Source organism: Corvus moneduloides, chromosome 5, assembly GCF_009650955.1.
Source record: "Corvus moneduloides isolate bCorMon1 chromosome 5, bCorMon1.pri, whole genome shotgun sequence".
NCBI classification, from domain to species: Eukaryota; Metazoa; Chordata; class Aves; order Passeriformes; family Corvidae; genus Corvus; species Corvus moneduloides.
In genome coordinates this window covers 33632171-33647811 of record NC_045480.1, presented here as the reverse complement: position 1 = coordinate 33647811, position 15641 = coordinate 33632171, and the positions used below count along the sequence as shown (strand labels likewise).

Below are 15641 nucleotides of genomic sequence, written 5' to 3'. Positions count from 1 at the left end.
ACATTCCATGGATTATATAAATAACTCATACGGCTTTCAACTCATCTCAAAATTTTGCTTCTGTTACATGGTAACACTTTATCAGTAATTATACATTTATATACAAACTGTATACATGTATTAGATTTAATCTGAACCAATTACTGAAGATAGTATTCATTTGCTGTTTGGAACGGGGGTTTTTTGTTAGTTTTGTCATTGGACCTCTACGTACAAAACCCTAAATATTAAGAAAACACAGCAAAGTGGTACTCTTGTCATAGAACAAGTGTCATTAGTTCTAGAGAACAGATTAATTATAGAGATGTGTGTGTTTATCAGTCAGATCAATAGAATTCCCGAGGCTTTTAAGCTTTTGATTATCTGAATGTAGAAAATCTATAGGAAATTATGACTTGTATCCTGTATGAGTCTAGAAAAATCTTTTATGGTCTTTGCAACATTTTCAATTAAGAGGTTCAAGGATGCAAAAGCCTACCATGAAACAGCAAAGATTCTTGTATCTTCAGTTATGGTGAAAAATTGACTTAGAAAAATGTTTAAAATATTCCTACCCCTCTTTCCCCAAATATCTTCCTCTATTCCTTGTGGTTTTTTCATTGGAATATGGCAATATTGATGGCAATATCCAGGCTTTCACACAATAAGTCTTGAGTGTACCCAGTCGACTCCTAAATTGCTTTGTCAGTATTGCAATTATATATGTAAGTCTTCCGTAAGTCAAATAGAAGCAATATTAAGAAAAAAATCTACCTCAGTACATTAACAAATACTATTAGCAGCTGCAGTCTGAAAGTATAAAAGTAGCAAGACTAATTTCAGCCTGACATGATGGCACTATATCCATAACTGTAGCATCCCCATCCTTCCTCACAAGAGGTTTTCCAGGTTTTCCTGATTCTCTTCTAAGAGTGATTTGACAAGAGTTAAGCACCCTTTATAATTTTTTTTTCTGGGAATGTTTGTAATTTGGAGCTGCAGGGTTAAAAGAAGTCAGTAAATTGAAAACTCTTTAGAAGGACAAAAACAACTTACTTCTGAAAAAGTGCTCTAAGCTTAACCAAAATGGATCAGTAGGTCAGTTCACAAAGATAGGTGCTCTAAAAAGTGAAAAACTGTTTACCCAGTTACTTAGGGGTTTGGATGAATGTTTACAGAAAATTGGTGTGTCCAGAAATATCTGATTTGTAGCCACCTTCTCATAAGATATTTAGTGCCATATCTGTACTTGCTTCTGTCAGTGTCTTATCATAGTCATAGATAAGGAACACCGAAATCTACATATTTATAGCGTTGTCATCCTCATACAGATCATGTTGGCTGCATGCCAGATTTCATCACTAGGAAGTGACAGATACTGTTTTTTTTAATGCAATGTTAGACTGAAAACAATTATCGATTTTGGATATATTAAATTATGTTAATTGTTTCCCAAATTTTCCCTCCTTGGCCATAAAAGCAGACAAGATAGGATATAAAGGTAACAGCACAAAAGCCTTAGGGAGATTGTCACAAAAAATCACTCTCTGCTATCTGTCTTGAAGCACGTCACTACCGTGTTTTTGTTCAGTCTATCAATGTTTATTGTGGTCCTTATGGTATTTCATTTTGTCCGTCCTAAGTAATCAAATACGCACAGCTATTACATTAAGTTGGAAATCCTGTTGGTCCTGTCCCATCCGTATGCAGCCTGAATCCTAATGTTTGTTAGAATAGATGCTAAGCTGCTTCACTATTTCCTGGGCTTTGCTTATTCTGTGAAAAGGAATGTATTTTTGGCATAAAGTATAGTCATTAAAACTGACCTATACTTTGTGCAATTATTTAACACACTGTAATTTCACATGAATACACGGCAACTCTGAGACCAGATAAAGTTAACCTTCTCTTTTATTACTTGCCTAAAATCATACTCATTTTCCTACTTAAGAATTTGGAGGGATTTATCCATAATAACAGGGAGTTTAAACATTTGTTCCAGTAAGTAATCAGTACTGCATAGAGCAAATAATGATCTATTCTATGAGCACAGAAAAATGTATCATTTTACACAGCTGTGTTTGCACTATGCACTCATCTCTTGTTACTTTGAAAAAAAAAAAATTAAAAAAACCAAACTTAATTTTGTCTGGCCTGCAGGTATTTAGAGGATTGGTGCATTTATTTCCTGCCTGTACAGGTAAGTGGTGTCTCAAGTGTCAGGCCAATCAAAGATGCCACTTTGTTAAGAATTACGTTCCCCAGGTAATGTTGCTGTTCCACTCCATGTGCAATTACAGTCTTTGTGCTGTTCTTAAGGCCTGTTCCCAATAAGTGTCCCTTGTTTGTATTTTTTTTTCTTTTTATATTATTACAATATTTAAATCACTTGTGATTTCTCTTTGTCTGTTTCAACAGAGGGCTGCCCTGGATTGTGCAACAGCAATGGGAGATGCACACTGGACCAAAATGGCTGGCACTGTGTCTGCCAGCCAGGATGGAGGGGAGCAGGTTGTGACGTAGCCATGGAAACTCTCTGCACTGACAGTAAGGACAATGAAGGAGGTAAGAGACACCAAGTGGATCTTTACCTCTGGGGAGAACATGTTGAGGAATGGAGATTTTTCAGTCAGGTGGTTAAATACTGCCATGAGAACCATACACACGTTTTACTCGTTCTTACGCCTGTAAGAATATGCCATGGTCTTCAGTGCTTCTTTATGGCATGTCAGCAAAGCCTTACAAGCTGCATATGACAGACAGGTGGGATGTGTACTTAGACAAAGATGGGTGTCACCTTAGTTTCTCAGCAGTGTTCTTTTATACTGGAAAAAAACATAGTTTCAACCCAGTGAACTGTTGTAGAGGGGAAAAAAAGGAAGGAGTTCAAAACTTTCAGTGACCTCACAAGGAAGTCGTCCCAAGAAAACAGGCCGAACTGGGAGTTTACAGTTTGAACTATGATGCAATTGCTGGAAACAATTGGTTGCCCAGCCTACAGAGATCTCACCTCTCCATAGCCCATGAATGCTCAGGTAACTGACAGGATGCTCTCAGAAGTCTTTTTTTTTTTTCCAGCTTACTTTTCCACAGTGTCATTCAGGTGACAGGTGACAGTCTGCAGCAAGATGCAGGCAGGACTGCTAACCTAAGGAATCAATCTACAATTATTGTTGTAGTCTAGGGAAGCTAGAGGGGCTGTAACTTAGCATGACTCCAGAATCACATAAAAAAAACCCCACAAAAACAAGATTAAATGTGAATGCAGTCAAATATTGGATCAGCATAATGCTTTTATTGTCTGTCTTTCTTCCCCTTCTCTCATCAATTCTTTTTGCTTAACACCTTCAGATTCAGAGAAGAGATAAAAACTCCATTAGGGCCTCTGGATGATGATAAAGTCATCTGGGACTTTGTCTTTCCATTTTAGACTGCATGTGCCTCTGCAACTGCTGATTGACTCTTTCCTCTCATATCCCTACTGCAGCTGGGATCTTAGACATCACAAACTATAAATAACAGTGGCATTTACTTCCTGAGGAAAATAAATAACGTGTAAAACTGTGCTCCTGTACACATCATTTGGCTTGTCATCCTTCTACATTACATATTATATATTTTGAGGCAGTTTTCCATACTTAGGGGCCTAAACAGTCTGACCCAGATTCCACACAGAGATGCGCTTGTTTGGGGAATTAAGTTCAGGTGGGACAAGGAATTACAAGATAAGGAAAAAAGAGAAACCTGCAAACATGAAGAGAGACAAAGCAAGATGGAGGAGAAACTAGGTGGAAGCATAAAGAACTTGGAGAAAAACACAGATTGTGTAGGGAACAAAACAGGAGAAGACATTGAAAGCCCAATAATAGACTAAAATAGGTTCAGTAAATGTTAGAGATCATGTAAGGATGTGACATATGAGAGCAAGAGTCAGGAGCAGGTAATGGATTGGTAGGAGGAAGAAGAACAAGATGAACAGGGATGCATGTAAATGGAACAAGAGAAAAGAAGTTGCTCCTTCAGACCAAAAACAGTAATAGCTTTTTGTGGGGAAAAGGAACAAGGAATTGGAGCAGAACAGTCTAACAGGATGATTTAAAGAAGAAAGAACAATTTGGGGAAAAAATAGCTAATGCTGGTGTTTTGTTGCATTTTTCTCTCTCTCATTTTCTTTTTTCATTATTGCCTTTATGGACATCATTGTGCAGCTATGCATGAGGAAGGGGTTGGCCAAACCCTTGTTTTGCCATGATTGACCTGTGTTGTGCAATTTGTCAATGGCATTTCTCTTAATTCATATGCTTCAGTACAGAGCATATTCACTTCCGGTTTTGACTGTGGCTGAGGAGAAGGGTTAAAATTTAACAATTAAATCAAATTAAAAATGGAAGTATACGTAACAAAACTGGGGAAAGAAAGTCTCCTTTGTAAGCTATGTGGAAAGATAAGTATTTCTTCCCTTTCCTGCGATCAACCCACTTACCTCCAAGCAAGGCATTAAAATTTCAGACAGCTACAGGGACTGACACAAGTATTCTTCTGCTGTATTTGTTTATTGTGGGAGATTAGGTTATCTGAGCACTTGTGCTGAATTCATTGTATGACTGTGGGTAGTGTGATCTACATCTCACTAGGCTCAGTGGTTACATAATTTATCTCAGTTATTGTCTATTTGATATGCTGTGGTTAGTGTTTATGCTTTATCCTACACTGGGTAGAATATATTTCATATATTAATATGAGCAGAGTTCATTAATAAAAGTGTCTGCTGTTCCTTTGATTCTTAGCTCTTTCTGGGACTGATTATTCAAATTCTGTGAACATGAGCATCCAAAGGATCTCAATGGGAATATTCTCCATAGGAAATTCTAATGGCATCAAGGCATACCTGAGTATTTTCCCTTCTAGATACTATTGGTATATGATGGGATGATTATTACTTATCTTCCTTTTAATACAGATTTTTTCAGAGTCTTGGAAATAACTTCCATTCTTGTTAAGGCTCACTCTTTATTTTCCCCTGTATTTGACTGGATTTTTCCTTACATTTTAGCAGCCCACAAGGAAAGTGTGTGCAACAAGCAGATCTTAGCCTGAATTAAACTCCTAATGACTTTGTGAGGAGAGGGAAGTCAGAGCTGTGTGTGGGTGGAATAAGCCTAACTTCTAAGGGGAAAAAATGTGTCACTATTATACTTTACCAAAGTGGGCCATGCTTTGTTATCACTGTTGGAATAATAAGAAACAGGAAAAGTCACTGTTTACTCTTTAGTTTAGACGATTGAACAAATTCCTTAGTTAAGTTTGCTTTTTATTAGCTCCTATCCAATTATTTAGAGTAGTTAAAAATTTCCACGAGCAAGATTTAAGGGATCATTAATATTCTTTTTTTGCTGAAACAAAAATAAACACTGTAATAAAGCAAAGCATACTTAGCACTACCGTGTTTTTTAGTTACTTGCATAGTCTAGGACAGCCTGTTCCTGGCAAACATTGTCACAGGATAGCACAAATTCAGCCTAAAGATTGCCTAAACTGGGGCCTCTTCTCTGATAGTGGCTAATAGCAATTGCTTAGCAAAACATTATAATAGGGTAGATGTGAATTTATATTTTCTTTTGTATGTTAACAGACTGCTAATTAAAGTAAGAAATTACTGCCACTGAATGTTTTGAATGCCAGAAGAGTTGCTAAGTGCAAAGATAATCCAAGCTAAGGAAGTCTCAGGAAGTATCTACTTGAACTAGGAGTGATACATTGGCATACTCATGTTCTCTGGTTTGTGCTCCAACACTTCCCATTATTCTTCAGCTGTTTGTTTGCATCTATGGCTGCTGGTGAATGCTGGGTTCATATATCCATGGGACTTATCCACAGTGGCTCCAAGATTTCTTTCTGGAGTGAGAACTCATTTGGAGCCCCACATTCTATATTTTAGGCTTCTTCACTCAACAGTAGTGCAGAATTTCAGTACACTATAGGTATGCTTGTAAAGATACTGCAATAGTAACATTGAGCGAGGTCCTTGCACACTGTTTAGGAATAAATAAAGGGCTGTTTGTGCTTTTGTGGCTTTTCTGACCAGCTGTTCCTACAAGCAGTCATTTTGATGTCTATGATTGAGTCCACTCATTGCAGTCTGTTGCAAAATTGCAGTATGTGAGGATAACTGAGGTTTGTTTTTACAGTTTTCTTTCCTTTCCTGTCTCCTGCCTTAGTCTGCCTGTCACCAAAATTGTCCTGCTGGGATGGCCAGATCAAGAATGTGATTTATGTAGGTCCTTGGCCACCACCTCCCCTTGACACTGGCAGATCTTTTGCCCAGGACTTACTTTGTACCTCTATTTTTCTTCCTACAGCAAACAGTGCCGCTGATACATCCTACTTTTTAGACATGAATTGTGGGGATCCTCTGTCTTGACTCCTCTCATTTAATCACAGAATCATAGAATGGGTTGGGTTGAAAGTGACCTTAAAGATCATCTAGTTCCAACCCCCCTGCCATGAACAGAAACACTTCCCACTACACCAGGTTGCTCAAAACACCATCCAACCTGGTGTTAAATACATCCAGGGATGGGCAATCCACAACTTCTTTGGGCAGCCTGTTCCAGTGCCTCACCTGCCTCACAGTAAACAATTTCTTCCTTATATCTAATCTAAACCTGCCCTCTTCCAGTTTAAAGCCATTTGTCCTTGTTCCATCACCATCTGCCCTTGTCAGCAGTCCCTCTCCAGGTCTTGCAGGCCCTCTTCTGGTACTTGTAGGATGCTACAAGGTCTCCTTGGAGCCTTCTCTTCCTCAGGGTGAACAACCCCAACTTGCTCAGCCTATCATCATAGGAGAGGTGCTCCAGCCCCCAATCATCTTTCTTGGCCTCCTCTGCACTCACTTTAGCAGGTCCATGTCCTCACACTGGGGGCCCCAGAACTGGATGCAGAACTCCAGCTGGGGTCTCACAAGAGCACAGTTTTGATGGTTTTATGAATCTCTCCAAATAAGCAATTTTATCAACAGTCCGTGCCCCATTGCAATTCAGTGCATTTTGCAACAAAGGTAAAAGTAACGTTTGTCAAGATTTTTACAGGTAGCTTTTGAGGAAGAAAACAGTAAAGTAGTCATGACGTCTTTTGTATATAGAACCACTTACATCTAGAACAAGAAGACATAAATAGCCTTCTGAGACTGATAGTGACTGTCCAGCTGCCTGTAGGAGTTTCTATTTCCTTTATAATTTCACTGTCATATTTGAGTGATATAACTGACAAGGCACTGTTGAGCTAAGTCTCATATTTTTCAGGCTAAACAAAATTCATCAATAAATTTGCACAGCCATTTCAGAGAGGAAATTTTACTCTGCTTCACACAGTGCTATAGAGTACTTGACTTAGTGGTACTAGATAGCTCTAGCCACATAAGTACAGAGAAAGAATGAAAAATGTTTTCTCAAGTTATAAAGAGCCAGATTCATAACCATCCGTCACTCGGCTGGGCAAGTTACTGATAAACTCCACAGGAAAATAACAAACAGCATATCCCTGTATCTTGGCTGGTGAAAATGAGATTCTTTCTCTGATTGATGTTAGTGGAGAGGCTTGTAAAAATGCATTTCCAGCTGATTAGTTCAGAAGGTGTCAATCTCATGCAGTTTTATGACCTGCAGTCTATACTCCAGATGTACATTTGCTTTTTATAAACTAACAAAGATGAATGGAGAAATCTGAGCATTTCTTTGGCAACTGCACCAGATACTGCATGGGAGACCATACAGATATATAAAACCCCAAAACTGTTCTTTTAACCATCAGTACCCCTAGCTTTGACACTGATCCAGGCTTCTGGAGTTAAAAGCAACAAGGGAGGTCAGTACTTCAGCTAGGAAAAGGTTTCATATTTTACAAGAATGAGACTAGAAAATTGCAAGAGTCACAGCCTATCTGAGGTTGGAAAGGCCTCTGGAAATCATCTAGTCCCATCCCCTGCTCAAAGCCAGATTAGCTAGAGCAGGTTGCTCAGGTATATGCCCAGTTGGGTTTTGAATGTCTCCAAGGATGAAGACTCCACAAATTCCCTGGGCAACTTATTGCAATATCCAACCACTTTTACAGTAAAATATGTTTTTTTGCTGTTCAGACCAAATTTCCTGTGTTTCAGTCTGTGCCCATTGCCTCTTTCCTCTTGCTGGGCACCACTGGAAGGTGGACTTTTTTACACCCTCCCATCAGGTATCTGTACACATTGATGAGATCCCCCCCGAGCTTTCTCCAGGCTCAGCAGTATCAACGCTTTCAGCCTTTCCATGCAGGAGAGCTGTGTCAAGCCCTTAACAGTCTCCACAGCCCTTCACTGAGCTTTCTCTAGTTCAGTGTTCCATGTCTAGACAATGTTCCATGTCTCATGTACCAGCAAGCCCAGCCTGCACACAGAGCTATGTGTGCAGGTGTGGCCTCACCAGTGCTGAGCAGAGGGGAATGATCACCCTGCCTGACCTGCTGGCACCACTCCTAACGCAGCCCAGGATGGCATTGGCACCTTCTTTCCTGCAAGAGCATGTTGCTGGCTCATGTTAATTTTGTGTCCACCAGGACTCCCAAGGTCTTTTCCACAAAGCTATGTTATGGTGCAGGAGGTTGTTCCTCCCCAGGTGCAGGACTTTCTTATTGTGGAACTGCATGTGGTTCCTGTCAGCCCATTTTTCCAGCCTGTCGGTGTCTACCTGAATGCCAATCTGGCATATCCGCATCCCAGGAAAAATCAATGTTCTTTCTTGTCTCTTTAAAAAGTTTAAACTTTTATATACTTAATGACGCCTTTTTCATCCCTTCTATTTTCCCTGAACTGATTTCAAAGTCAGCCAAGTTAAATAAGAATTTTAGATGTGGGAAAGAACAGAAATCCCACTCCTTTACTATTTTGCCAGCCCTCTAACTGATCCACGTAGCACAGCAATACTTAGAAGAATACCTTTAGAAGACCTCTGTTTACTTACACTCTTTCAACATATGATTGAACAAAAATGGATGATATTTTTCCCTTCAGAAAGAAGTTTTACTCTAAAGACAGATTCTTTTGTGAGACAAGCAGTCATGGGTTTCCTCCGAGTGCTGCATTGGTATATTTTTCAGTTCAGTGCTCCAAGCAAGCTCCCTCTGCAATCTAAATGGAATAATAAAATGTTTTAGCTATTTCAGTCTTGCTGTTCTTTTGGGGAAACAATTATCAGCTCTGTGATACCAGATTACATTCATCTAGAAATTTTCTGTAGCTGACATTTCCAGGCTCATTTTCCTTATGACTTTACTTACAGCAAATTAGTAGTTATCAATTTGATCTTGATTTTAATCTTTCATCAAATTAGATTTCCAGTGATGTGACAGATCTAATGTTCCACATATGGGAATATTTCAGCACACAAGCATAAAAGCACCCATGTGTTTAAATCTTGTTTATGCTGGCCAGCATTTCCCATCAGCTTATTCAGAATAAAATCTAAATGTTAAATACAGTTTTTGTTCTCTCATACATTTTCATGTAGAAAACTTGTGGAAATTGCCTTTGCCACTAGCAACAAAACCTTTCTGTCAAGGTGTAAAGGAATCCACCTTGATACATGTTGTGAAATATTTAAAGCTACTTGCAGCATAGATATGCTAAAAAACTTGAGGAAAACAGCAGAGTAGGAGTTACTTGTTTCTTTCCTCTAGCAAGCCAAATAACCTCACATAAAAGCTAATTAGGCCCACCTAAAATGTTTAATATTTATAAGTTAACAGTGTATGCAGAGCCTGAGTGCCTTCATTTTCTGGTTTGTTCAACATGTTTTTAGAAAAGTGTGGAATAAATGGGTTCATTTTTACATGATACTGAGTATATTCAGCTTGCATGGATTTACATGGGAGTTTAAGAACTCAGTGGAAACAAACTTTCTTTAATTGAAAGTGAATTCATTAAAATCTTAATTATGAGTATTCTTTCATACTACATAATATTTTTAATCTCCCTGCTGGCTGGCTCGTTCCAATGCACAGGGGCAGGAGGAAGAGTTTGTTCATTTGTGTGACTTTCTGTCAACAGATGGGCTAGTTGACTGTATGGATCCTGACTGCTGTTTGCAGAGTTCTTGCCAAAACCAGCCTTACTGTCGTGGACTGCCTGATCCCCAAGATATCATCAGCCAAAGCCAACAGTCGCCGTCTCAGCAAGCTGCCAAAGCGTTTTATGAGCGGATCAGTTTCCTCATCGGAGCAGACAGCACCCATGTCATACCTGGGGAAAGCCCTTTTAATAAGAGGTGAGCGTGACTCATCTGTACTCATGAGCACAAAAGAAACTGGAGAGTGTGAGATTCTTATGAGGAGAAGATCCTCTGTGACTGCAAATTTTGTGGTGTAGATTTTGAGCAACGACCTTTTCTCTTAATATATCAAATTGCTTGTTTTGTCTCATTTCCTGCAAAATTCAATTTACCAGTGCCACTAGGTTACAGAAGGTCCTTGCCATGCTTAGTGTCTGTATTCCAACAGGGCACTTCATTAATGATTAAATAAATCTTTATTTAACCAGTTGATTTGGGCTAGCACAGTTGGAAATATATCAAAGCAATGAAAACACTTCAGAAGGAAAAGCAAAGCTGCACTTTTTAAACTGAGCTCACTAAATAATATAAATTATGAATTAATGTAATAGAACTGTTAAGTGCACGACAGTATAATTGCATAAACTATTTGACTGGTGCTCTATGAAGCAGTAATGGCCTGAAAATAAGCCAGTAACAGGAAGCAGGTGTCTGGGATCTCACTGAGTGAAAGAAGATGATTTACACTATAACTACTGCGTTTGCAGTAATTTAACAGCATTAATGTGTTTGGGCACAGCAGTTGATTAAAAGTTGTTGCACCAATGTTCCTTATTGCTCTTTTAAATTTTGTACTTCACAGTCCCTGCAGTTTTACAGATTGCTTTGATACTAATTGAAAAGTACATTTTTCTTTAAGAGTCTGCCAGAAGTATGACTTATAGTGAGAACATCTAGAGTTTATAAGTTCTTAAAATTCTTTAGTTAATTTCTGGTCTTAGTAACTCAGTACAGACAAAATAAACCAAAGTAAAATCAACAATACTGAAACAAAATTATTATCTGCAGATTTTGAGGCATTTGTTTATATAGTGTAAATTATGTGAACTTGTAAAAGGGTTAGAGGCTGAGGAATGTTTGTTAAATGATAGTTGATAGCATGTGGAGAGGGGTGGGTGGGTGAGGGTGGATGTGTGTGTCTGTGTTCACTCACTAGCTTTTATTCATGCAAAAAGAACAAAAAACCTCAAACTTGTAACTTGATCCTGCATCTTTTTTGTAGTCTTGCATCTGTCATAAGAGGCCAAGTATTAACTGCTGATGGAACACCACTCATTGGAGTCAATGTTTCCTTTCTACACTATCCAGAGTATGGATATACAATCACTCGCCAGGACGGAATGTAAGTTCCTTTTGAAGCGCTTGTAAGTCATAAAGACGCAAAGGTGTTACTGAAGAGCTGCTTGTAAAACTGAGATAATAATAAAATAATGGGGAAAAAAGACATTAGCAAAGTGATTGACTAAGGTTGTACTTCGTACATTCTTAAAATGTAAAACGTGCTGATTATTATATACTTCAGAAGCAGAAAGGCTTGCTTAATTTAAACGCAGCATCCCAAACTCTCTGTTCTCTCTGTGCAGTATAATGTAATATAATTTAATTGATTTCTCCGTTTTTCCCAGTAGAGCCATTCTGCATTCAGAGCAGTTCAATGGATTGAAGAATCAATCAGTAAAATAGAGGCTGTGGATGGCTTTGGGAATTTGCTGACTAGCTAGCCCTCTTGGGGTTTTTTCCTAGGTTTGACTTGGTAGCGAATGGTGGTGCCTCTCTGACACTGGTGTTTGAGCGATCACCGTTCCTGACACAGTACCACACAGTATGGATTCCCTGGAATGTCTTTTATGTCATGGATACCCTTGTCATGAAGAAGGAAGAGAATGACATTCCTAGTTGTGATCTAAGCGGATTTGTAAGGCCAAACCCTGTTATCGTGTCATCGCCTTTATCCACCTTCTTTAGAATTTCTCCTGAAGATAGTCCTATCATCCCAGAGACACAGGTAAGGTGTGCTTTAAATAAACACAATTTTATCCCAGGCTAGTGTTCAGCAACCAGAATGAAAACAGTGCACTGCGATTCAAAAAGAAGTAATTCTGAGTAAGTGCTAAGAATTTGCAACATGTGATTATTTTCAGACCAATTTATTTATTTTATGGGATGATTTTTAAAATTTCACCTGAAAAAGAAAAGTAATAAAGCTGCATGTACACCAGTGTCTGGCTTTACAATTGTTTGCATCACTTAATTTACAGAATGTCTTTAGCATTCAAGCACTATAAAAAGGCCCATAAAAAGGACACACTATAGTACATCGGCCTTTTAGGATTGCCCTCTTGTTAGAAGTGACCTCAGAGACTGAAAACGAAAGGTGTTTTTCCACTGTGTCCTAAAGACACACACAGTTTGAAGTATCTGTTTAGTCCTAATAAATAGCATAACACACAGATTTTCATAAACTGAAAGAACTCTCTACAACACTGAGGACAGTGCTTGTGGTCTAAGCAACTTCTTCAGAACTTGTAATACCGAAGTAAGACTTAACATCCAAACCTTGATTTAAATGGAAAAAACTATGGATGAAGTGGGGGGTTTTTTTAATTTTTCTGGATGAAATGGGGTTTTTTTAAAATTTTTCCAAGATAGGTGTATTAGATTCCTCCATCTCAAATAATAATCACTAATACAATGATTAGTCTCTCCGTTCTTAAAGCATTTCAGTTGCATTTTAAGAAGCAATACGTCTCGGTGTTAATTTTTGAATTTTTCCTAGTGAAACAGTTCTCCTTCTGCCTCCCTCTTTCTTTCTCTTTCTCTTTCTCTTTCTCTTTCTCTTTCTCTTTCTCTTTCCCCTACCTTCACAATGTCATAATTACATAGAGCACTCTTTTTCACATTCACCAAGAAATGTCCTTGCCTCTTCAAGGGAAACACGGAAAATGTATTCAAATGTTTTCATGCAGAGCTCTTAAGAAAAGAGCTAAATCATTAAGCAATTCATGGAAGGAGCAGGTTTAAAGGAAAGATGTAAGAAAATTACAACTGAAAACTCATACAAATCTAGACTGTGCTAGGAAATTGTTGCTTTTATCCTCACTATCACTTCTGTGCCTTTGATAGCTGCAAGTCAATTAAAAGGAAGTATTTGCAAAACAGAGTCCACTGAAAAACAGCTCTGATTTACTTGTTTTGGCAACAGATGATAGATTCAGTTCCTGAAATGATGGAAAATGGCTTAGATAGATATAAATCAAGAAAAAAGTTACAATAGAAGAATGTCAGAAAATACAAATTTTAAAAAAACACTTGTAGTGTCGAGGTAAACAAGTTATTTCATGAGCAGTGGGACTAAGACTGGATTCCTACTAATTCCCACCCACTGCTGTAATTCCATCTGTCTGTTGCATCCAGTCCTTCCCCACAGACTACATTCAGCCTTTTCTTCTTTCTTACGGGAGTCCCAAATTGACTACTTCTTCCCTACCAGAACCCTTTTTTTAACAAACCTAAAGGAACTGAATTATCTTTGGAGATTTCTACTGTTACTTAAAATGTGGTTGAAATTGTGTACCAGGTTCAGAATTTGTGAGGTGGGAGGTCTGATAGGCAGGACTGTTGGGTCAAGTTGTTTCTCCCTAGGAAACCAGCTGGAAGGAGAGATACTCTCAGTGGGTCTTAGGCAGTTGGTGCTGATGGGTGATTTATGATGAGGGAAAATGTTACTCTCATTGTATGTGCAAAAATCCAGTTCAGTACTGTGTAAAAAAACATGAAGCAGTATTTTCTTCTATATTCCTTGCTTATCCCACACATAAATTTCCCACACGTAATTTTCTGCTTCAGCAAGTGGGAGCTGCACAGCTGTGACTGGCACGTACCCCTTCGGGTCAGGTTCCCCTCAGAAATGCATAATGCTCAGCAATCTGTCACCCAAGAAAATCGCTCCTCTCTATAAAAGATGGGCAGAACCAGGTCCTATTCAAAACTGTAAGTTCAGCTCCAGAGGAACTGCTGTTGATCTTTTCATATAAAAAGGGGCAATGCCAGTTTAAAGGCTGTGAGACTGGAGGAAGGCGCAGAGAAAGAAGTCATTCCCTGTGTACTTGCAGTCAGTGTTAGCCACCCTGTTTGTGTGCTGTGACAGCACTCGCTACCACGTACTGCAGGAGAAAATGATGTGCTGCTGTAATCATCATCCCTTGAAGTGCTTCATCATCCCTTGGAGATAATGTTTCCAAGAGTGTACTTAGTGGCTTATGAATCCCAAATTGATCAGAGGGGGAATTAAAGTCTGCGCCAAAGGAGCAGCATGAAAGAAAACAGAAAAAAAAGGCAAGCAAGGGGAAAGAACAAACACAGTGGGTAAAGAGGTGATCACAGACCCAACAGATCGTTACTCAAGAGGGTTGATAATAACATGTTAACTAAATTTGGACTGCTTAGGCATGATTTTATCTACTATTAATTGCAAGTTACCATGCTTTGCCTAGACTTAACTAGCTGAAATTAATCAGTGTGGAAGGAGACAATAAACTGCATGTGGATGAGGGAGATCAGGTTAAGCTGCAGCTGCTTTTATGTATTAGGTAATACTGTTGCTCTCTTTTTCCTAATTATTTCCTAAAATGTCTGTTTGCCATGTGGCCTGGCAGAAACCCACATAAGTCACAGTGAGCACTTCTGAAACTTGAGTATTTGAGGGTTTCCCTCTTCTAAACTTCTATTAGCCACTCTTACATGTGCTTGCAGGATGCCTTCTGCAGATTCTGAGCAGCTTGTTTCCATCACCTCAAGTGTATGAGAGAATGAAAACTGGATGTTTTCCTTCAAATTATATATTCAAGGTTCCTCTCCTCAGACTCACTCTCACTACTGGCAGTAGTGTGGCAGAAGTTGGCAAAATCTATTTACCCAGAGGAATTCAGGACAAAATATGAGCCTCAATGACTTAATAATTATTGGTAATTTCAGGGTGGATAGATTTTCAGCAAAGAAATTAACCTATTTTAACATTTAAACTAACAATATAATAGGATATCTAGATATCCCAGTATTCAATGCATGCTGCATCCTAGTTTCACCGAGCTAAAATCTTCAGAATTTCAAGTTCATACTGAGAAAAAAATGGAGATTATTTTTAGAACCAAATATCTCCATTTATGCATCCTTCTTTTCCAGCACAATTTTATGGTTTTCTTCTCTTGTGCATTCTGTTTGAGACATTGTACATACCTTTATCTTTATTCTGTTATAGACACGTTATTATATTTCTACATGTGTCTGGCTTTCTCCTACCCCTCTTCTCTGTGGCACCTCAACCATGTTTTAAGTCTAGAAAAACCAAGTATTTTTCCCTTTTTATTTCTCCTTGATTTAAATACTAATTTACAAGCCTCAAAAGAGCCTCAATTGTAGAGGAAAGGGGTTTTTTGGGGTTTTTTTTTTAGTTTTTTTTTTTTAGCTTGGGTTGGTGGTTTGGTTTTTTGGATTTTTTTTTTGAAAGAAAAACATTTTTTCTCTCTT

General features: G+C 38.5%; 1 protein-coding gene across 31 annotated transcripts in view; it reads left to right on the top strand.

Moving 5' to 3' along the window:
- The window catches only part of TENM3 (teneurin transmembrane protein 3), a 1330479-nt gene that overhangs the window by 1262540 nt on the left and 52298 nt on the right, over window positions 1-15641 (top strand). For 23 of the 31 annotated variants that reach the window (XM_032108354.1, XM_032108353.1, XM_032108357.1 and 20 more), the window contains 5 exons: window positions 1460-1480; window positions 2398-2544; window positions 10055-10271; window positions 11338-11457; window positions 11859-12120. In XM_032108354.1, coding sequence (XP_031964245.1) covers window positions 1460-1480; window positions 2398-2544; window positions 10055-10271; window positions 11338-11457; window positions 11859-12120 — 767 coding nt within the window. The remainder of the gene's footprint in view (window positions 1-1459; window positions 1481-2397; window positions 2545-10054; window positions 10272-11337; window positions 11458-11858; window positions 12121-15641) is intronic. The other 8 variants (XM_032108375.1, XM_032108373.1, XM_032108383.1 and 5 more) reach the window with 2 other exon arrangements.